This window comes from Castor canadensis, chromosome 11 (assembly GCF_047511655.1).
Source record: "Castor canadensis chromosome 11, mCasCan1.hap1v2, whole genome shotgun sequence".
Lineage (NCBI taxonomy): Eukaryota > Metazoa > Chordata > Mammalia > Rodentia > Castoridae > Castor > Castor canadensis.
In genome coordinates this window covers 122,568,597-122,590,993 of record NC_133396.1, presented here as the reverse complement: position 1 = coordinate 122,590,993, position 22,397 = coordinate 122,568,597, and the positions used below count along the sequence as shown (strand labels likewise).

Genomic DNA, 22,397 nt, shown 5'->3' with positions numbered 1-22,397 from the left:
ATGACTAGAGTGCCTTTTCCCTAGGAAAATCACCATAGACAGCATCTTGAGAAGTTCCCCCAGCAGCAAACACAAGTTTCTCAGATGTGAATGACTCGGAAGCCAGAGCAAGAGGCAAGAGGTACTCTAAAGAGAGTACCTTGTTTTGTAGAAAGTTATAATGCAGCTTGGGGGACAAGGAAGTAGAGCCACTCATGTCAACATACCCATAAAGTAAGTAATTCAAGACAACTCTCATTTGTAGCATTTGCAATTATAGTTGCCTTGCTAATAATTTCATATCCTGTGGCATTCTCTTCAGATATTCTGTCCTCCCTAGCTATGAATGGTATGTAGATTGAAGCCTAAACTTGGGTTAACATCTGCAAGGGAAAAAATTATTAGTGAAATGTGTTAACATTTCTTATTAAAGCGAGGGTGGCCTCACTTATTAGAATCAAGCTTGATTGTATGAAAATTTATTTAGGCTTTAGTATGTATGCGCTACTTCCTTTCAGCATTTCTTAGGATGATCTCAGACTCACCCAGTGCTATGGCACATAACTTAAAAAAAAACCCCAAAATCCAAAACATAGGCTCCCAAATCACTTCCCTTTTCTACAGTGCTATAAACAAAGTCATAAATTATAAACAAAGTCGTAAATGTCATGTTCTGTTGTGCTCATTATTCTCAATTCTATTTCTAGCCATGTTGGTGTCAGCTCTGTTGCAAATATTATGGACAATAGACTCTCAGGAAGAGAAACTAGGTATTTCTAGAAAGCCTAGTTCAGAGATCCCTTTTGAATAACATCTACAGATAAGGTGAAAGCTCTAGGACTGTTGACCAAGAATGTGGTCTAAAAAGATGGTCTAGGAATGAGAGTCTGTACCCCAAGTTGTTCTCCATGACAAGAGAATAGGGTTAGAGATAGAAAGCCCATGTATTAGTCATCTTTCCATCATTATAACAAAATAACTGAGATAAGTAACTTACAAAGAGAAAAGGTTTATTTTGGCATACAGTCCTGGAAATTTTGGTCTATAATCAGGAAGACCTTTTGCTTTGGCACTCCAGTGGGCATGTCAGGTGGTAATGGTGGGGAGTATGTGCAGAACAAACTGCTTTCCTCCTGGCCAGGAAGCAAAAGGAGAATAAGAAAGGTGCCGGGTCCTATAGTCCCCTTCATTGTTCCAAGATCCTCCCACTAGGCACCAGTTTCTGAAGATTCTACCATCTCCTAATGGCACCATCCTAGGTAGCAAGCCTTTAACACATGGACCTTTGGGGAACATTCAACATCCAGATTATAATATTCCAGTAAGATTTGAGATAGGTAGGCAAGGTCGTGAGAGCCAGAAGGCCATCCTGAATTGTTGGAATAGAACTCTGCCAGCAAAGATCAGGTTTTAGAAATAATACTGACTAAACTCAGTGATAAATTGAAAGCGAAGATCACCAGAAAGATTAAAAGTTACCAACCTTGGACTACATAGAGATTAAAAATATATATATAATTCTCTCCACATTTCTGCTTATAAGAGGCTCAAGCAGATCAAGAAACAAAGACCTGATCTCTAGGTAGCAGTAGCATACACAGTCCTTATCTGGGCTGTACTTAGACCAGGTGGCATGCAAAGAGGTCCCTAGATATCTGAGAACTTCCAGAGGTTCTGGCACAGGGCTACCACTCAGCAGGAGAGGAGAACAAGGGAACCCCTCAGATAGGACAGCGAGATTATGTGACTGTGTGTGGTCACTCAGTAGCAAGGTGGGAGTTTCTGGGTTAGAGAGCTCAGCAGTGGAGCAGCATTTTAGGACTGTCTTAGCCCTGAGGTTTATCTGACCTGTGGCTATCAGGTATTGGAAACCGTTTCAAAGGGTATGCACAGCAGACAGGTTCTAAGTGACTAACACTCTGCTTATGTGGGCTACATGAAAAACAATTGATATGTAAACACTTGAGTTTGGTTCAGGTGGGCTTTTGGGTTCAGGCTAAGGCCTGCTGGAAGAAATAAGCTTAGGCCAGTCAGTCTGTAGAGACCACTTTTGGCTCATGAGGGAGGGACAGACCTGTGCTCCAGTCTTTCTCCTTTTTCCCATCCTATGGGATGGTGCCACCCATATTCAGGGTGGGTCTTCCCCCTTAGTTAATACTCTCTGGAAACACCCCACAGACTCACCCACAAGTGGGCTTTTCTAATCATTTAGGAGATCCAATCAGGTTGACAATCAAAGTGACCATCACAATACCTACCACACAGGGTCTTCAGGGAAAAGGGAAGGAAATTCCTTTTATGGCCTCAGAGGAAAAGGTTAGAGAGTGACCTTCCTGCTTCTGCAGTTTTCTTAATCTCCTTCAGCTGAAGTATTCAGCCAAGAGTCTATTGTTACAGTTTAAATATGAAATGTCCCCACGGGCTCATGTGTTAAGCAGTTGGTTCTAGCAGGTGGCACTATTGTGGGGGGTTCTGGAAACTTTAGAAAGTGGGGCCTAGTTGGAGGAAGTAGACTATTGAGGGTGAGCCTTTGAAGGCTCTGCCTGGTCCCCAGTCTCTTCCTCGCTCTCAGCTCCCTGTCTACTGCAAGGCCACACAGCCCCCTTCACCACATACTCCCAAGGCTATGATAGTCTTCTGCACGAGTGCATAGGGCAAAGCAACCGTGGATTGAACCTTCTGAAATCATGATCCGAAATAAATCTTTCTTCCTTTGATGACCAAACTAACATAGCTATGTTTGGGGCTATTGTGTTCTGAGTCCTGGAAGCTGTTCCTATGAAATGTGTAAAAATGAAAACTATTGATATCTCAACTTCAGGGAGCAGAGAGTTTGTGCTGTGGATGGGGGCGGGGAGATGAGGAGTGTGTGTGTGTGTACTGGAGTCAGGCTTCACAAGTGCAGTGCTGGTTTTAGACACTCTTTTAGAGTCTATTCTATTAAAGTATGATTTTATGAGTTTTATCCTTCTGTGGTTTTTCTATAATTTAGTTAACCAATTGTCTGCTTATCGTTTAACTTACCTTGTTATAAACAGTGCTTCAGTTAACACACTTATGTTTTAATACATTGAATTTCTGTCTAGAAGGCTATGCATCTTCACACCTTTCTCTCTGTCTCTGTTTTCCTGATTCTCTTTCGCTGCTTCCTGGCTTGGGTGTTCTTGAGCCCTCCTTTGCTGTAGGACAGTTAGATATTGATTCTGTAGAAAGCAGCAGTCAGGCTGTCATCTGAGCAAGGAACTGTGGGAAAAGCAAGATGGGCCAGAGGCTCAGGGGGCCGCTTCCGCTGGGTGGGTGAGATGTGGAGCTCTGGCTGCCCTCTCCCCTTTCTGAACCAAGGTCTTCTGAAAGACAACCAGTGCCTGAAATATGGAGGTTATGAATTTATGGCTTATAACTGTGGGTATTCAGATAGGGCAGATCTTTTTTCTCCTTACAAGGTAAATTATGTTTGAAGTCTTTCAAATATTTTTGTTTATCAAAAAATCTGTAGTAATAAAGACTTGAGTCATCATGTCTTTAGGAGACATGATGGAGAGGGGACTGTTAGGGACTTTGGCATTCTGGAGTGTGGTATGATGTCATTGAAAAGCATTTTATTTCTGCAGTCACGCTTTAAGCCAGACAGCTCATCCTTTACTAAGAGTCTTGTCATTTGCCTCCTGCCCACCTCCCACACTTGGGATGACCTTTCCCTTTGCCTTCCATGCTGCAGCACACCAAACTTCCTCTCATTTTTGGACATAGCAAGCACAATCACTAGAGTGCCTTCATTAGCTGTCCCTTGGGTTAGAATGTTCTTTGCCTTCATCATTGTGTGACAGCTTCTTGTCATTCCCATCACAGCTCACTGTCGTTTCCTATGAGAAGTGTTCCTTGGTGACCCAAACTTGAATAGGCAAGTAATAGTTCACAGGAGGGTTCTTTTATTCTCAGTGTAGGGCTCATCACATCTGGAATTTTCCTTATTTTTCTGCCTCCCACGACTGCCTATATGTTCCATGGAAGTGGGATCCTCCTTGGGCTCATTTATCATGGTGTCCCCAGTGCTGTCCACAGTAGGTCACTAATAATGACACACCATTTTTGTTGAATATGTGAATAGTGTAGGTCAAGCAAAACTTTGTTGTTATGAACTGGTGTTCTTAAAAAAACTCATTTGAAGTTTGAATATACGAATTTTAGATTTAACCCTCTATTTGCTATTCTGTGACCTTGGAAAAACAACTTCTGAATCTGTCCTTTTCTATAAAATAAGAATCATAGTACTTACTCAAAGAACCTCATACAGTGGCTGAGAAGAAAACTGTGATGATAGATGTGCAAACACTTTGTAAACTTTTAATCATTCAACAAGTGGGAATTATCACTATCTGTATATTGGAGTACATCAGACTACTATGGGGGCTGCCTCCAAAGCTTAGAAGCAGGGAAAGTCCAGCCCATTACAGAGAGCAGGCTATCATGCCGGTGCATAGCACACTGGAGACAGTGCTTTGGTCAGCACTTGACCGGTGATAGCTGCATTAGCAGGTTTATCATATCCATGGTAAGATTTTTTTCAGCCAGGAAGGGAGTTGGTTGGGTTAGAACTAGACAAGGAGGCATCCCAAAGGCCATCCGACAGTTTCCATACAGAACATTGGCTAGGGAAGGACACCCTCGTCCAGTGACTGGTCGTGTTTAGTGGCTTTGCTGTATCACTCTGATCTACGGTTGGAGCCGTTTGGCATTACAGGTTCACGTTCTCTGGCCAATGCCCTGGTCCTGTTTTCTTCTTCATTAAGCAACCTATTGAGTACATGATGAGATTTCCTGTGGTTCATCTACCGATAGACAATGTCCTCCCAGGAAGAGGTGAGATCCTAGTTACCTTGGAGGTAATAATTCTCATTCTAAATCAGTCAGTTGGCATTCTGGTTTTACAGATCTCTTTCCATGAGCTAGGTTAATGTCCCTAGACATAGATCTGTCCTTAGGGTGCTAAGGGACTAAGTTCCTGACCCACAAAACTGAGGACCAGACCCCGACTGGGGTGACTTGAGGGGATGTTTCTGGGTGGCCATCTGTCTTGATTAGGGGCTCCCACTGAAGTAGCATAGCTTTGCATTTGTGAGGTGGTCATGGTTTAGTTAGAAGCTTTGCTGGTTGGAGATTCTTAAATGTAATGACAGAGAGATTGAGATTATTCACATCAGTAGTTCAGGGTAGACATATGGGAAAGGACCAGGAGGTGGCAGTAAAAGCTAGCTAGTCATTAGACAAAATTAGCTAGAAATTAAGACAACATTTCATCAGTTTAACATTCAGCCTTTCCTGGGCATTTAACAAAATATTAGCACAGAGTAAGTGGGTGGGATGGGTGGGGAGGGTTGCTTTTTGACCAGAGAGTGGTGATCTACCAAAATAGCCATTGTCATCCCAGCTTTTAAGGTGACCTGGAATATCCCTGTGTTATCACTTTACATTCTTTTTCATGAAATTCTCCTGGGAAATTAAAAATGTCCAATTTTCTCTGGTTTTCAGGCTTTATGTAGAACATGCACACATATAGATTATAGATGAGATTGTTATAGAATTTCAGTAACGAGGGTCCCTCAGTCCCTTAATTTCCAGGTAGAGTGGGTTCTGTATCCTGCTGAGCCATTCAGCTCATGGCTGTGTCCATCTCATCTGGTACTTCTGCTCAGGGGTAAATTGCTGTCTTCTCTGTGCAGCTCCCTGATTAGCACATATCATTCAGATATTTTTCTTAATTTATATGCTCAGACCTTACATATCACAGCCACAGGCCCCAAATAAAAGTCTGCTGACATAAGGTATTTGCTTATGTTAGAGGCTTTAAGAAAAGTTTGAGGCAGCTGCAGCAACTTCAGGATCTTTTGGCCTGGGCTACTGGCCTTCCCTATCCACCTGCTTTTTCTGCCTTTCTTCTGTTAACAACACCCACCCCATTTCCTTATAGACTGATCTTTCTAAACTACAAAAACAAATCTCCTTCCCTGTTTGATTTCTGAGGTCTTTCATCTTAAAATTTTGCTTAGCATAACTGATCATGTCTTCACTGTTATTGAAACTGGAGTTTTGAACCCAAAGCCCAAACTCCTGAGATTCCATATGCAAGGTCCAGCCACCTGTCTTGAAACACCAATGAAGAGGCAGAGAAAGGAGGTTTATTATACGGCTCGGGACATGCATGGGAAGAGGCAGAGTAAGCACTCATCTTTTAGCCATCTTTGGGGTACAGACATGAGCTATACTTTAAGTAGACAAGAGAACCGGGGGCAGGGGACTTTCAAAGGTATGCATAGTTAAACAGTCCCAGTCACAGGTGTGTTCTGGTTGACCATTATCCCAGAGGGGTTCCAGAGAAGATGTTATCACTGTCATCACTTGAGGGGAGCGATCTGGTTCCCATGAGATGATTGCTCCTGCTCCAGGGTGTAGTCCTATTTTTACAGAGGGGTGGTCTGTCCTGCAAGTCTCCACTGTTCCTTAGGGAAAGTTCCAGCCCCTTGTCATAAAGATGTTATCAGTTCTGTCCTTTCTGGAATCTAAGGTGGTTGCAAAGTGACTGCAAAGAGAATGGCTTAGAGCAAAGACAGATACAAAATGGAGGTAGGGATGCCAAGCTTCTCCTGGTTTTAGTTAATTCATGTGCCCAAGTAAGGAGTCAGTGCTTTTCAGCAAAAGCAATTTAAGTACCTCTAACATTACCAAAGCTGTGTTCCTGTTCCTGCATATCTTTTCCCCAGCTGTTCTGGAGTGTTTCACGTCTTTATGCTTTGTACATGGTTTTGCTTAAGGTCTCCTTTATCCAGCTAACTCATCCTTGAAAACATTGCATTTTTAGAAAATTAAAGCCATACACGTAGAATTAACCCCCATCATCTTCATCCCCCAGGTGTGGCAATGATCAACTCACAGTCGGTTTTCTTTTATCTATAGTCTCTCTAATATTGTTTTGAAGAAAATCCCAGACAGCTTATCATTAGCCATAAATATTTCAGTAGTATCTCTAAAAGATAAGAATTCCCATTTTCTTTTGAACTCCAGAATCTTATAAGAAAGTAAAGTACAGCAGACTGGAAACATCCTTTGGTTTGACAGTCTAAGATTAAGGGGAGCAAAGGCCAGGATTTATGTTTTTTCTTTAAAAAGCTCAAAAGGATCACATGTTTTGAGTTCATTATTGAATGGTGTTTCTCTACGGTAAATCCATGGTAAATCCAGGCATGTGAGATTATGGAGAGAAAAGAGAGCTTTGGCAAGGGGTTAAGAGTGAGTGAGGAGGTGTGATGGTGAAAATGATAAAAGTTGGTTCTTCCTTGGAACAGTAAGATAAGCATTGTGGAATGCAAATTGAGTCTCTTTTGAAAGCCCTAACTATTCACTGGTTGGAGTTTAGAAATCCATCGCCTAAGTGTAAGTATCAGAGGGGTTTCAGCTCAGTATTTAAGTACCAGCTGTTATTGAAATAATGTCTGTGTACCTATCTAAATGGTAATGAAGTGCTAAGGAAGTCATCCACTTGCTCTTTCTCATTCCACAGCATCCCAATGAGGGGAAAAAGGATTTGGCACCTGATATTTGTTTTGAAAATTGGAGACACAAATGTGTCAGATAACATAGGGTTCTTTTCTTTTATCCATCCTTTTGAGACATTAAACATTCCGTAAGTCTTGTTAAAATACACCAGAAAAATTAATTTTTATAAATTCTCTCCTTGGATTAGAATCCTGAGGTTATTTAAAATTAATGCAGTGTGAACCCAAAGCTACTCTAATATTTACTGCTGTGGAGCTCCACTGTTCAATTACAGATACTCCACGTGGCATGAGGATAATTTCACGGTGTGTGCTTGCAGAGTGGAAGAGGTGCCTGCTTGATGTGGCATTCCAAAGGGAATCAGGTTATGTAAAATACCAGCTATCACCTGCTATCTTTCCTCTCCCCCAATATCCCTTCAGAATACTGTGATCTTCAGTGATCCCTACCTAACCATTACTGTTATTTGGATTATTGTTGTACTGATATTATTGTATTGACAATACAGACAACTTCTCAGATACATAAATAGGTATATCTTTCTTTTAAGTTGGTTGACATATGGAAATCTGAATTCATTGGATGCTTTGGGGTGGTAATTCCTTGGTTTCTAAAGGGGAGTTCTTGCTTCCTTGAAGGATTTGCAATAGAATCCTTTATTTTTGTTAATTTCCAATTCTTCATGCACATAGATTTTATAGATCACTTCCTAGGCAAAGTGAGTCAGTCTCTACCTGAAAATTTTTCAGAATTTTCAGACCCTTTGGACCTGTAGAAAGCTCCCTCCTCTTCCTACATTACATCCTTGAATCTTAGACAGCTGAGTGTGTGTCTCACTACTTTGCTTCTGGTATGGGAGGTCGTCTTGACTGATGGTTTATGGCTCAGGTATGGGCTGATATCAGTAGGTGGTGTCATGATGAAGATGGGGACCAGCCTTGTAGACTTACACTCTTAATTCAGCATGGCTATTCTGTTATACTACTGTCCTCAGGTTTTTTGTTTGTTTTAAATATTTTTCATTCATTTTGCCATATAAAAATGCCTTTAGGACACCTTGATGTTACCTTAGGGTATGTTTTATTGAGTGTTCTATGTTTTCATTGGAAAATTATAATTTTTATCTTAATTGTGATATGGCTTACAACCATCTCCTCTATGATATTAATAATTGATAATTAAAGAAGATGATCAAGTAGGATTTAATATTCTATGTCAGTAACTTTTTCTTCCAGTGGCATACCTTTTCTTTGTAGAGAGAAATTTTGGTGATTTAAACCAGATAAGAGGAGAAATTTTTAAACTAGATTTTCCCTTATGTCCAAAGAGTAAGCACCATGGAAGGCAAAACTCTCCTTTGGGTTTATCAGTTAATGACTACTCATTCTGACCCTGAGAGAATCAGTCTGAGGTTAGAGGTAGTGTAGAAGTCCTAATTCCCTGAGGGAAATTTAGTTTATGGATGTCCATCATAGAATCCTTTCTACTGATCACCAGCTCTGGTCACTTAGGGACAAAGCAAGGGAGAATGATAGGAGGTGAGTGGCAGGTCGGAGTCTCCTTTGTGGACTGACTTCTTCAGGCCCACAAGATGATTCACCACCTGGACCAGGATCAATCTCTGGAGCGGCTGATAGGCTGTGAACTTGCTGGTCCTTAGTACACTAAGTGCATGTTTGCCCCATCTTCCCATCTGCCCTCTCTAGATGAAGAAATCTCTCTTGAGCCTCTGCTTCTGTGACTTAGTGTTAGCTCGAAACACCTGTAGAGGGCACCGCTGTCCAGCTGGAGGTACTCACTGCAATGGTTGCCTGTGATTATTTCTCAGGTACAGTTGCTTATTGTATGCTTCTTAAGGCTGGCTCTGCTGAAGACCTTTAGAACTTTCTTCAGCATTTTCTTTTTCTCTGCTCAAAAATAGCCACCATTGGCTTTTTCTAACAGATGCCCTGTCATCTGGTCTGCTTCACACAGGCTCAGTTCCATGTCTGCCCTGAGAGTGGGATGTGAATCTAGAAAACCATGTAACTTTGAGGCAGTACATCCAAGTTCACATCCCAGCTCTGCTACTATTCGGTGTGTGATCTTAGGTGAATTTTGACACCTCTCTGTACCTGGGAAATGGTAGTAATCATAGACTTAGTTTTGAAAATTAAATGTGCTAATGCATACTGATTGACATAGAGAGACAGTAAGTCACTTTTGTTTTTATTTTTGAGACAGTTTCACTATGTAGCCCAGACTGGACTTGAACTTGTTATCCTCTTACCTCAGCCTCCTGAGTTCTGGGATTATAGGCCTGCCCCACCATACCTGACTAGAGACAGAAAATCTTAATCAGTAACCATAATATTTTCAGAAACTAAACTGTTGTTGAACTTGCCCAGACAACTGAGATTTTATATTTTACACACATACACTTGAGACATACAGCAGAAAATTGTTTATCATTGAAGCTTAAAATAAAGTATTATCAACGTAGTTGGAACTCCACTGGGTACCTCTCCAGATTGCATTTCTTATCCTCCCCTACACTATGGCCACTATCCTGAATTTGATGTTGAATTCTTAAGCATTTCTTTACATTTTTACTATTTGTATGCCTGTTTCTCACAGTTGTTGGTAATTATTAAGATGTGTGAGAGGGTGGTGTAATTCTGCTCTCCCAGCTTCTGCTTTGCCCCTTTCTGCATGGCTTCTGCCTGTCCTGGGCTGGTGACCCACCTCAGGACCATAGTCTGGCCTCTTGTACTCTTCTGAACCTTCACTCAGAGGGAGTTCTGAAGTAGAATTGTGTATCTCCACAACCGGTCTCCAACCAGTCCATTGTGTTCTTGGCTTCATTTCCAGTAGCCTGCTTTGCTCATCTCCAGCTGGGAGGCTGCAATGGCTGTGTCTCCAGCCTCTCTCACTCATTGCCTTTTTTCTCCCATTTTCTCTACCCATCTCCTTGGTTTGGTGTCACTTATGTTAAATGAAGTTCTTCCCCTTATCCATGAGGGATGTGTTACAATATGCCAGTGCATGCCAGACACGTCAGATGGTGCTGAACCCTATATATAGGCTTTTTCCTATGCATACATATGATGAAGTTTAACTTATAAATTAGGCACAGTAAGAGATTACCAATAAACAATAATAAAATAGAACAGTCGTAGCAATGTACTGTAATGAAAGTTATGTGAATGTGTTCTCTTACCTCTTAAGTGTCTGATTGTACTGTCTCACCTTTCTTCTTGTGATACGTGATATGAGATGATGACGTGGATGACATGGCATTGTCACATAGTGTTAGGCTACTACAGAAGGGTTACTTAAACACCAGCACTGTGATCCTGTGACAGTTGATCTGGTAACCAGAGAGCTATTAAGTAACTAAGGCGTAGAGAGTGAAGGGTCAATTCACATCCTAGGCAGGGCGGAGTGGAATGGCATAAGATTCCATCACGCTACTTGGAAAAGTGTACAATGTCAAACTGAACGAAAAATCCTTCTAGCTTTTTGCAATATTCCGTGTGTTGTTTTTAATTATAGTCACCCTACTGTGGAATAGCACATCAGAACTCTCTCTTCCCACTTTCTCCCCTAATCTCTGGTAACTATCATTTCTGTTTTCAACTTCTATGAAATCATCCTTTTTGTTTTTTTAAAGATATCACATGTGAGTCTTTTTGTGGCTGGGCAATTTCACTTGACATGATGATCTCCTGTTCTATCCATGTTGTTGGATGACAGGATTTCATTTTTTTTTTGTGGTTGAATAGTACTCCATGGTGTATAGGTAACATATTACCTTTATGCGTTCACCACTGATGGATAATTAGGGTATTTGCATTTCTTGACTATTGTGAATACTGCATGTCTCTTCAATAGACTGATATTTTCTTAGAATATATACACCCAATAGTGGGATTGTTCTATTTTCAATTTCTTGAGGCTCCTCCATACTGCTTTCCATAATGACTGTACTAATTAACTTTTCCACCAATAGTGTGCAAGGATTCCCTTTGCTCTGCATCCTCACCAACCCTCATTATCTTCTGTTTGAAAACAGCCATTCTAACTAAAGTGAGCTGATATCTCATTGTGATTTTGATTTGTATTTCTCTGGTGATTAGTGATGGCAAGCATTTTTTCCCTACACCTATTGACCATTTGAATATCTTTTTCTGAGAAATGTCTACTTAGTTTTATTATTTTTAAGTATTAGGTTGTTTTGCTTTCAAGGTTTTGGAGTTTCTTGTATATTTTGGAGATTAGCGCCTTGTCAGTTATATAGTCTGCAAATACTTTCTCGCTTTGTATGTATGGGTCTCACTTTGCTATGATTGCTTCACTTTGTGGAGCAGAAGTTTTCTAGTTTGATTGAGTCACATGCTTGTCTATTGTTTATCACCCATTGCCTTTCCATACCACCCACCATTCCTGCAGCCCTACACCTAATGTTTTGTTTAAGATTTGTGGACAAACAGAACAGGCTGGCTGTCTCTAATCTGCCCTCTCACTAATCGGTCTTCTGTATTTTTTAAGACTCTACTTATTTCTGCTCTGGTCTTTATTATTATCTTTCCTTCTGCTAATTTTGTGTTTGGATTGTGCTAGTTTTTCTAGTTCACTGAGATGCAGCAATAGGATACTTGGGGATTTTTTTTTTTTTTGAGGGCAGTATGAGGTTGGAACTTGGGTCCTTGTGTTTGCGAGACAGGGACTCTGCTTTTGAGCCATACCCACAGCGCTATTTGAGATCTTTTTGCTTTTTTTTTTTTTTTTTTTTTGGTTTTTGTTGTGCATGCTCTAGGGATTGAACCTAGGGTTTTATGCATGCTAAGCAAGCACTCTACTTGAGCCACGCACCTCCCTGCCCCACCTGCATTTTTGTCTGGACTGGACTTGAACTTGTGATCCTCCTGCTAGAATTATAGGCATGCACTACTGTGCCTGACTCTTTTTGCTTTTTGGTTTTTGTGATGATACTGGGACTTGAACTCAGAGTCTTGCACTTGCTAGGCAGGCACTCTACCACTTGAGCCAGCCCTTTTTGTTTTAGTTATTTTTTTCTGATTGGGTCTTGCATTTTTGCCTGGGGCTGGCCTCCTACTGTGTTCCAACTACTTACGCTTCTCATGTAGCTGGAATTAGAGGAGTGCATCATCACACCCAGCTTATTGTTTGAGAATAAGCTTGGAATCCTGCAGTGAATGGATCTAAAGTACTGAGTTCCAACCATTTCCCCCTCAAAAGTCCAGTCACCCTGCTAAGCGCAGTAAGCGGGCTCACTGGCGTTTACCTTGTGGAATTACAGGTTCAGTTTCCAGCTTCATAGGTTTTGGCTGAAGTACTACTGTTTGCTCTGGCTATTTATTTTTAATATTCAAAGTCTAGAAATGACTGGATTCCTTTCATCTTACCGAGTCCTCTGCTGGGCTTTCTTCATTGGCGACAGCATCTGCATCTCCCATCAGCACACTGCTCTTCCCCTTTTGACTCGAGCACATCTTCCAGAGCCCTTGGTGACTGTCCTGAGTTCTCCTCACTCGCTCCCCTCTGTCATCAGTCATATTTGCTGATGCTTTGTTTTCTTGGCACTGACCTCTCTCCTCCTTATAAGAATATTCTGTAACTACTGTAACGTAGTAGCTGTCTTTGTTTGGTGTCTCTACAGAAACCTGCTAGTTTTAGTGATTCTGACCGCTGGTGTTGACCTTCCCAGGACACTGACTTTTCTTCTTCCTACACCCAAACTGGAAGAAGAACCTCCAAGTGCCTCTCATGGTACTTATGCCTTATCCTGTGGTTCCTGGTTTGTATTCTTGATTGCAGTACTTATCCTGATCTTATAGATGAAAGATTCTTATAAGAAACCTTATACAAGAAGAAACTTATAAAAAATACCCCAGCTTCCTGAATCTGCATGGGCTTAATCACAAAGCAGTTTAGCCAAATCTAGTATAGGTTAGAGGTGGAAAAATGAAACTGACCAGATTGTTTACTTTAAAGCAGAAAAGGCCTCGCTTAGAGAGATCTGGCTGTCAACTGAGGTGGGAGCCCAGGACATGGTGGAGAGGAGAATATGGGGATAAATCAGGGTGGTGCAAGCTGGTAGGGAGAGATGCTGCAGTGCAGAGACAACATGTTTCCAAGTGGAGCTGGTGCCAGTGCACTGTACTTGCTATGAGAATGGAAAGGCAGGTTCAGATGCACAGAGGTGGTGGTTCAGCAGCTGGCCAACAGTACTGAAGAACATGCTGTAAGTCCCTGGCAGTCCCTGACATAGGATACTACTTTATCTCCATGGCTTGTAAAGGGTTTTCTTGAGACAGTTGCTGTATTATCCTGCAAAGTTGTGGGGGAAGTAAAAACTCAAAAGGGATCTACTATAATTCAGACTCTGTGTTCACCCTCAAGAAGATCTTCTGATCATCACCAACATTCCTTGCTCAAGCTGCTCTGTGATGGGCACCTGCAGGCCTGATGTTTGGCCATCTAGGGATGGGCTTGGAGCACCCCATAAGCTGGAAAACAACATAAAAATGTACGAAGGTACCCATGGGTGATCTGGAATAGAGATGCTAGTGCCACTTCCTCATGGTGATATATATGATAGGAAACTAGAACTGAAACTGTAAAATATGTAAATGAAGCATTTAAAAATGGGATTTATATAAAATAACCTTAATATACACAGAAAGAAATACCATACTAGCATATATATATATATTTATGCTAACTTTCTTTGTTTTTCCCTTCCCTTTTGTTCCCTTCCCTTCTATCTAGATTGCTCAATCACTTTTGGATGCATAGCATTTGGTGGGAAATGTAACATTGATTTTGCAGCCAAGAGACCTAAGTTAAAGGTCCAATTGTTATTAACCTTGAGATTTTTTTTTGGCTGGGAGCACTACTGGGATTTGAACTCAGGGTCTTGCATTTGCTAAGGAGGAGCTCTACCACTTGAGTCATTCCACCAGTCCCTAACATTGTAATTTTTGAGGGTCTCTTAATCCTCATATATCTTTTGCTTCTTAGTCTGAAATAGGGGACCAATACTGTAGCACAGGGTTGAATAAAAATCAGCAGTGGGATAAAGTACATGAGAATGCATTCAATCTTTCAGCTCATTCATTCATTGAATAGATATCCATGGCTCATCTCCAGTATGTACCAAGCAGATGGAGGGAACGAGATCGCCATGGTTTCTGCCCATTAGAGCTTACAGATAGTAGACTTCATAGAAAGCTGTTCTGTGTTATGTTCTTGCAAGGTAATGTGACTGTTTAGGCAGGTACTTACAGAAATTTATGAAATAATGACATTTAGATGAGGCCTTACAGAAAGGTAGAGTTTTGACAGATAAAATGGAGGATGTGGGAGCCTGCATGAAGAGGAATGAGTGGGGCAAAGAGGATGTGAAGGGTACAAGTGGATAAAACGAGGAGTCCAGTGAGTGTTAAGAAAGCCAGGGGAAGAAAACTGGAATGGGCCTGGCCTTGCCCTCTCTTTCCCACTTCTGCACCCCTCAGTGGAGAACTCCAGCCACTCACTTGAGATCTAGAGCTGGAGGAGAATGATAAGCCAAAAGGAAGCCAATCTCCTTTATGTCCATTAAAGTTATGGTGGGTTATATTAAAAGAGAAAATGCTCCCTTTGACGGCATATATACTAAAATTGGAATGACACAGAGAGACTGGTGTGGCCCCTGAACAAGGATGGCATGCAAATTCGTGCAGCTGTCCATATTTCTGCTAAATCGTTGTACAGTGATGTGCTAATAGGGTGTTTATTCAGATAATGTTTTCCTACTAGGAATTGCAAACTTTAAACCCTTGAAAATTTTAAAACAAATTAAAAGAGTGTTAATTCCTCCATTTTCTTTACCAATTGTTTTGGGTTTTCCTTTTGAATTATTGGGCAAGGAAGGTAAGTACAGAAAATTTATTATTCTTGTGTGAGTGAAATAAAGGTTTATTAGTGGGAAGCAAATAAAACTCATGTAAGTAGGCTAAGTTTGAGTTGGATATATGGTTACTAAAATGTTTTTGTCTTTTTAGATGACTTATTTTTAAATGATTTACTTCAATAAAACTTTTGGGGCCAGCAGTATTTCCGTATGACCTGGGTCAGGACTGGAAGTAGTCAGCAACAATGTCACTATATTTTATATGACATGTGCTCTTGTTTATTGCATTTAAATCTTACATTGTGTTGAAGAGGTGATTTCTTTTGTTCTGTTGCAGTGGTGTTACATTACTTAGTTCTGTTCTTGTCTAATACATCAAATAAATATTTCATATCATTTCCACAAAAAGAGAGAGAGAGCTAGAAATAGAGGAAGGAAGGAAAGGAAAGGAAGGGAAAAGGAAAGGAAAGACTCATAGGTATGTAAATCTGGGAAACACTGAGCTCCAGAGTGCTTGGTTGGAGCCTTTTCTTATTCCCCATCCTCTAGGTCTTGGTAGAATTTAATATTCATCTCTGTCTTGAAAGTCTCTTCTGTTTCTAGTTCTGGGGTGGGGAAAAAGCTAAGTTCTGTTTTGGACAAGTTGAATTTGAAGAACTAACAATTGGAGGTGGCCCACTGGAGGCTGAAGTCACCACACATTTAGTAACACCAAGGCCAGCAAACACAGTGCTGCGACTTCTTTTGCTTTTTCTTTTCCCTACCAGTGTTCTTGAGACTGGGGACATACAGTCCCAAACTCACAGCAGACTCTTCTTTTTGGCAGCATGTGAGAGCTTCACGAGGGCCTTAGTCCTCTGAGCTGATGATAAAACCCTCAATACAATTTCCAGAAGTACCGTGATGTGGTCAGTCTTCATACTGTGAGTTGTTCATTCCATTACTCTTCAAATATCAACTATATGGCAGATATTAGGTGCTGAGAACACAAAAGATATGATACCACTTTTTAGCTTATGGACCATGTGGTTTAGTAGGATAACTGTATGTATGTACAAATGTGGTCAGATGTGGGAACCATAGAACAGATCATAAGAACAAATATAATTCAAGTTAAAGAACAAACAGGTGACTGCACAGTTAACTTTTCAGCCCCAAAGGGGTGAAATGTCATCATCTCAGGGAAGAATACCCCATTCCTGTTTTTTAAAATAGCATTGTCTACCATCTCAGCATCTCTGAGCTCCCTTACTCTGCTCTACAGTTTTGCCTTTTCCATTACATTTATTGTTCTTTGTCCCAGTTGGCTATTATAGAACAATCATCCTAAAATTTACTAGCTTAAAATAATGGTTTCTCTGTCTCACTGTTCTGTTTGGTGACTGGACCTGGATGGGTAGTTCGTGTTTGGAGTCTCTCCTATGGTTCAGTCAAGCATTAGCTGGACCTGTATTCTTCTGTAGGCTTGACTAGGCTTGTTGTCCAAGATGACTCCTCAGTGGGTGGGCAGGTAAGGCTGGCTGCTACCTGGAAGATCAGCTAGTGCTGTCTGCCAGAACATCTTCACATCATCTCTCTATGTGACTTGTACTTCTCATAGCATGCCAACCATGTTGCAAAAAACAAGTGCTTCAAAAGTGAGCATTACACAGCACAGGAAAGTGGAAAATGGCAGGCCAGCCATAGGCTGTAATTGGAATTGGAACTGTGTATTAGTTGGCTTTTGTTACTGTAACAATTCCTGACACAGGCAACTTATAAAGAGGAGAGGTTTATTTTGGCTCACAGTTTTTGGAGGCTTCCATCTATGGTCAATTGGCCCCATTGCTTTTGGGCCCATGGTGAGGCAGCACATCATGGTAGAAAGTGAATAGTGGAAGAATCTGCTCACCTCATGGGGGCTGGGAAGCAAAAGGCGGGGGAGGAAGGGGCCGGAGACTCAATGTCTCCTCAGTGCCGCCCCCCAGCCAATGACTTAACTTCCTCCCATCTCTTAAAGGTGCTACTACCTACTAATAGACCAATAGTGCCTCAGGCTAGTGACCAAATGGGCCTTTAGGGGACATTTATCCAACCATGGTAAGTAGGATCATTTCTTTTATGTCTGTTGGTCCAAGGACCTGCTCAGATTTACTTTGAGGGGGAAGAGGCAAGGTCATATTAAAAAAGAGTATGTATGTAGAAGATACTGCTGTAGCCATTGTTGGGAAATATGTCCTTTGTATTTCATTAATGTAGAATTAATTCTTATGTCTATTTTTGTTAATTTTTGCTAGATACAAGCCTGATTATCCATTGATGTATATATCAGGCACCCAGAACCATGCTTGGCACATAAGTACACATGGATAGTTGTTGAATGTAAGATGAGTGGTGTCAGAGCTACTGTGTTATTCCTGTCACAGTGGTGTGAGTTTTAGTCCCATTTCTGATTTGTATTCTTCTCTTTTCACAGATTCTGATGTTCCCCAAGGGCAAGTACCACGCCTCCTTACTCACCACTGTATTGCTAAGCAACTAGCAAGGAGCCATTGCTCAGTCACAATGTTAAATTAACAAGACAAGACCACATTTGAGCTGGGATCTGAAGGATAAATAGGATTTTGCTAAGAAGAAGAGGGCAGGGCACAAAAGCAGAAAAGGACACTGTGTGGCAAAAGGAAAGGATAAGTGAGACTGTAATGAAACTGACCATGAGCCCTCAAAGTCTGGGCTCCACCTGATTTGACCTCTAGTCTAGTTCTCATAGTCTATGCAGTGACTCCATAGTCCTATGGAGCACTATGTGCTTGTTGAATGAATAAATGTTGAGGCTGTGAACCTAACATGTGGATTTGGGGAGGGAAAGGGGTTCAGTTAGGTAAAATCAATTATAATTCTTGCTACTTGAGATAATCTTTTAATATAAACCTAGCATTTTTTAAAAAGTATTACAATCCAGTAAAATTTTGTATTTTTGGACCTAAGAGCCTGTTCAGTTTATGTATGTTCAGTAACTTTAAAGCAGGGTAATTTATATTCTTATGTTGCTTTCTTGCCAATTGTATGCCTGAGAGAATGTAGCAAAATCTATAGGGTTAACCCTGAAAGTTATGAGTAAATCTTACAAGGGAAAGACTAACTTTTTTGGTGAAAGGGAAAGAAGAATGAGCCATGTATCTTTCATAGAAATGACACAAATAAATCAACAGCCAGGCAGCAGAATAGTTAATCCCATCAGTGAAAACACAAGTTGAGAAAATTAACATGGAGATTTTTTTATGCTTATGATTCTTTAAAAATCATTATGCATCTTTTTCTCCTATAAGTTTGTGAATCAGTTACTAAAATTTCAAGGGAAAATCTATTTAAATCTTTTGTATCTTAATCCTTAAGAAATGTTCAGGAACAGGTAGATAGCGTACTTGCTGCATATTAATAAAAATGTGACTTCTTATTTTTGTCCATATTGGAGTAAAAAAATCCTCAATTGTCTTCAGTTAGATTTAGCCATAGAGTTACATTAAACACTTAACACAAAGTCCTTTCTTTAGCCCCCAGTTCATTCATCATTTATTGAAATGATGATTTTGTACAAATGATGGCTTATAAACATGTAGACTCAGCTATTGATTTTAATGCATATGCCTCAGACATGATGACTGCACAGAAAATAGTATCAAAAATAAAGGCAGAACTTGAGACATGAAGCAACCCATCCTTCCCAAGCTGGCCTCCAGAAGTTTCTGCTGCTCCCGTGCCCAGGAGCTCGGCATGACCTTGAGCACCCATGGACTTCTGTAGATCTTTTGACACCTGCAGTTCTTCAGGCTGATCACTTTCAGCTCAGGAAGCATTGCGCTCTTTAGTCAGTCATCCTGATGTCCTGCCATCTCTAGCTCTGAAGTGTTTCTGGACAGAACCTGGTAGTTCAGTTTTGAGCTGTTTTAGGACCAGCCACCCCTTATTGCCATCTCAACTGGTGGAACTGTTCTCTTTACTCAGAGTGGTCATGTTCTACTCCCCCCACCCACACACTGCTTTTAAAATAGTATGACTCTACATAGCACATTGGCTACTTCTTGATGAATGTGTGTAAACACATATACACCAGCTTTTTTCTTGACTTTTACTAAATACACTAAAAAATGTTGAAAGTTTATACCCAGCCTTTCTAGCAGCTCTGGCTATAGTCAGTCCTAAAACTATGAGGATACTTCTGAATGGGACTGGGACACAGTGATTCTTGAGGTTTTTCTCATTGTGGATTTTTTCACTATGGGACATACAGGCTTCACATTTGACAAACACCTGCTGTCACCCACATTGTATATTCAGCAAATGGCTTCTGTGTTTCTTCTAGCTCAGGGAACTATTTACAGCAATAAATACCATCTAGTGACATTCTTTCAAAGACCTTGTGTTGTATTAAGGTCAGACAGTAATATTTTCTGCTAGTACTTTGAGGCTTAGTAATTTCCCTTAGAAAATTCCAGAACACTCTATCAGCTGCACCAACATGCCCTGCAGTGTTTTCCTGCGTGGCAGCGAAGGTGGTCTGAGTTTGGATGGCACACGGCCTCTAGTATGCTCTCTGGGGCTTCCTGCCATGCTTTGCTTTTGGCCTCCTTCTTGTGGGCACTGCTTAGGCACCTGCCTTACCTCATCCTGCTGTCCAGGCCAGCATGGATGATGTCCAATCAGCATGGAGCCCAGGCCTTTCACCTTCCTCCCGAAGTGAAGAGGTTGAACTGGTCAGCCAGGGAGCCTGAGGAAGGGGGAGTTGTAGAGCACCCCAAGTCCCAGCTGGAGCTGGGATTGTTCCTACTGGGGAACCATAGCCTCATCTGAGGCCTTGCCTTGCACCCAGTGCACACATTCTGCTTTTTTTCCCACTCAAGAAAGGCCCAGAGGCCAATACAGGTTTTTTGTTTATTCATTTTTCTAGTAGCTTTATTGGGGTATAGTTTACATTCATAGAATTCACCCACCTAACATGTAAAATGCAATGACTCTTAGTTTATTTACAAATATGTTCAGCCATCATTACTGGCCAATATCCTACCCTTTAGCTACTATCCACCCCCATTCTCCTGCCTGCTGCTCTTTCCTGCCCCAACCACTTGACAATCACTACTTTTCTGGCTCTACAGTTTTCCCCATTCTAGACTTTCATATGAATGGAATCATATTTGTGATCTTTTGCGATTGGCTTCTTTCACTTAATATAATGCTTTCATAGTTCATCCATGTTGTAGCATGAGTCAGCATTTCACTCCTTTTTGGGATAGAATAATAGCCTGTCATATGGATAAACCATGACATAGCTGTTCGTTGATGTATGGGTATATTAGAATTTATCTGTTTGTTGATCGATATCTGGGTTGTTTCCATCTTTTGAATGACTGAATAATACTTCTGTGACTATCTAGGTGTAAGTTTCCATGTGGATATTTTATGTTTCTCTTGGGTGTATGCTAGAGAGTGGAATTGTTGTGGTCTTCTATAATCCCTGATCAGAAGACTCTTAAATAGTTGCATCTGGTGAGGAAGAATCCAGGCAGGATACATAGAAGTAGTAAGGGAGATAAGAAAGTTTATTATAGATGAGAGTTCCCCATGGTCCCTGCCAGGTGGGCAGAAGACAAAGGGGCCTAGAGAGAATGAGGTGTGTGTGTGTGTGGTGCCAATAATCTGTGGATGGGAAAAGATCTGGGTAGTCCTTGATCACCAATAACCTGTGAGCAAGGAAGGATCTGTGTGTTTCTGGTGGGTTGGACTAGGGTAATGGACAGTTACTCTGCACATGCACTTAAGCTAGATCAGATATTTTAATTACATGCATGGGGTGTGATCAATATTCACATCCTAAGCAAGGAATTTGCAATTGAAAAGAGCTCTGCTGGGAAGAAAGGTCACATGAAGCCTGAGTTCCAATGATTTAATTTTCTTTTCCTCTTTAGCCCACCTCAGAATTCCTGGGTCATGGGGTAACTCTGTTTAATTTTTGAAGAACCACCCAAGTATTTTCCAAAGCAGTTGCACTATTTTACCTTCATACCTGCTGTATATGATGGTTCTAATTTCCCCACATCGTCATCAACACTTGTTGATGTGACTTTTTGATTCTAGTCATTGTAGTAGGTGTGAACTGAGGTAGTTTTTGAAATAATTTGATAAAGGTTTTCCCTTTCTAGTAGTTTTTAAATGCACCATGTCTTTTTAAGATACTCCCATTCCTATTACCTGTAAAAGCATGACTGTTAAGAGATCCTGTTGCCTGAAATTTCATTATTAATCTAAAATTTTTATTGAATAAATCCAGTGTGGGATGTTGTTTAACATGTGTCAGTTGGGGGTGATTTCAAGGAGTGGAGCAAGTGATATGCTCCCCCTGGGGTATCCCATGTGTCCCAGGAGACTGTTCCCCTTCTTGTTGGTATGTCTGACAGGTCCTTTGCCTTTCAGGAGGACTGGCACTGGCCCAAGTGCTCTTCTTCTATGTGAAGTACTTGGTGCTCTTTGGTGTCCCAGCTCTGCTCATGCGCCTGGATGGACTCAAGCCACCACCCCTCCCCCGCTGTGTGAGCACCATGTTCAGTTTCACGGGAATGTGGAGGTCAGTTGCTTGGTTTATTAAAGTCCCCTGGGATGTCCAGTGGGAGGCAGCATGGTGTGTCTGCCTTCAAAGAACTTGACCATCATCTTCTTTCTGACCCTCACTGAAGCCACATTTGGCATTTCAGTTTCTTTATCCTCTTAATAGGATGACGACCCACTCTTCCTGAACCTCTTAAGGTTCAAAGGAATCCCTTGAGGATTGGTGAGACAGGAAAGAATGTGTGTGCCAATGCACAAAGGGCTATATTTGAAATGGTTTTTACTAGGAATATGGTACTATGTATTGCTTATTTTATTGCTTTCTATTTTTCTGGAAAATGGCATCTCTATGTGAGACTGTTGATTTAAAAAAAAAAGATTCAGGATAAAA

At 41.1% G+C, this 22,397-nt stretch overlaps 1 protein-coding gene and 1 non-coding gene across 6 annotated transcripts in view; both read left to right on the top strand.

Annotated features, from left to right (window-relative positions):
• Positions 1–22,397, top strand: part of Hhat (hedgehog acyltransferase) — a 317,030-nt gene that overhangs the window by 90,920 nt on the left and 203,713 nt on the right. For all 5 annotated transcript variants that reach the window (XM_074048402.1, XM_074048398.1, XM_074048399.1 and 2 more), the window contains one exon: positions 21,875–22,025. In XM_074048402.1, the coding sequence (XP_073904503.1) occupies positions 21,875–22,025 (151 nt within the window). The remainder of the gene's footprint in view (positions 1–21,874; positions 22,026–22,397) is intronic.
• On the top strand, positions 15,166–15,271 carry LOC141414352 (U6 spliceosomal RNA). Its single transcript, XR_012439405.1, has one exon. It is a non-coding gene; the product is annotated as a U6 spliceosomal RNA (small nuclear RNA).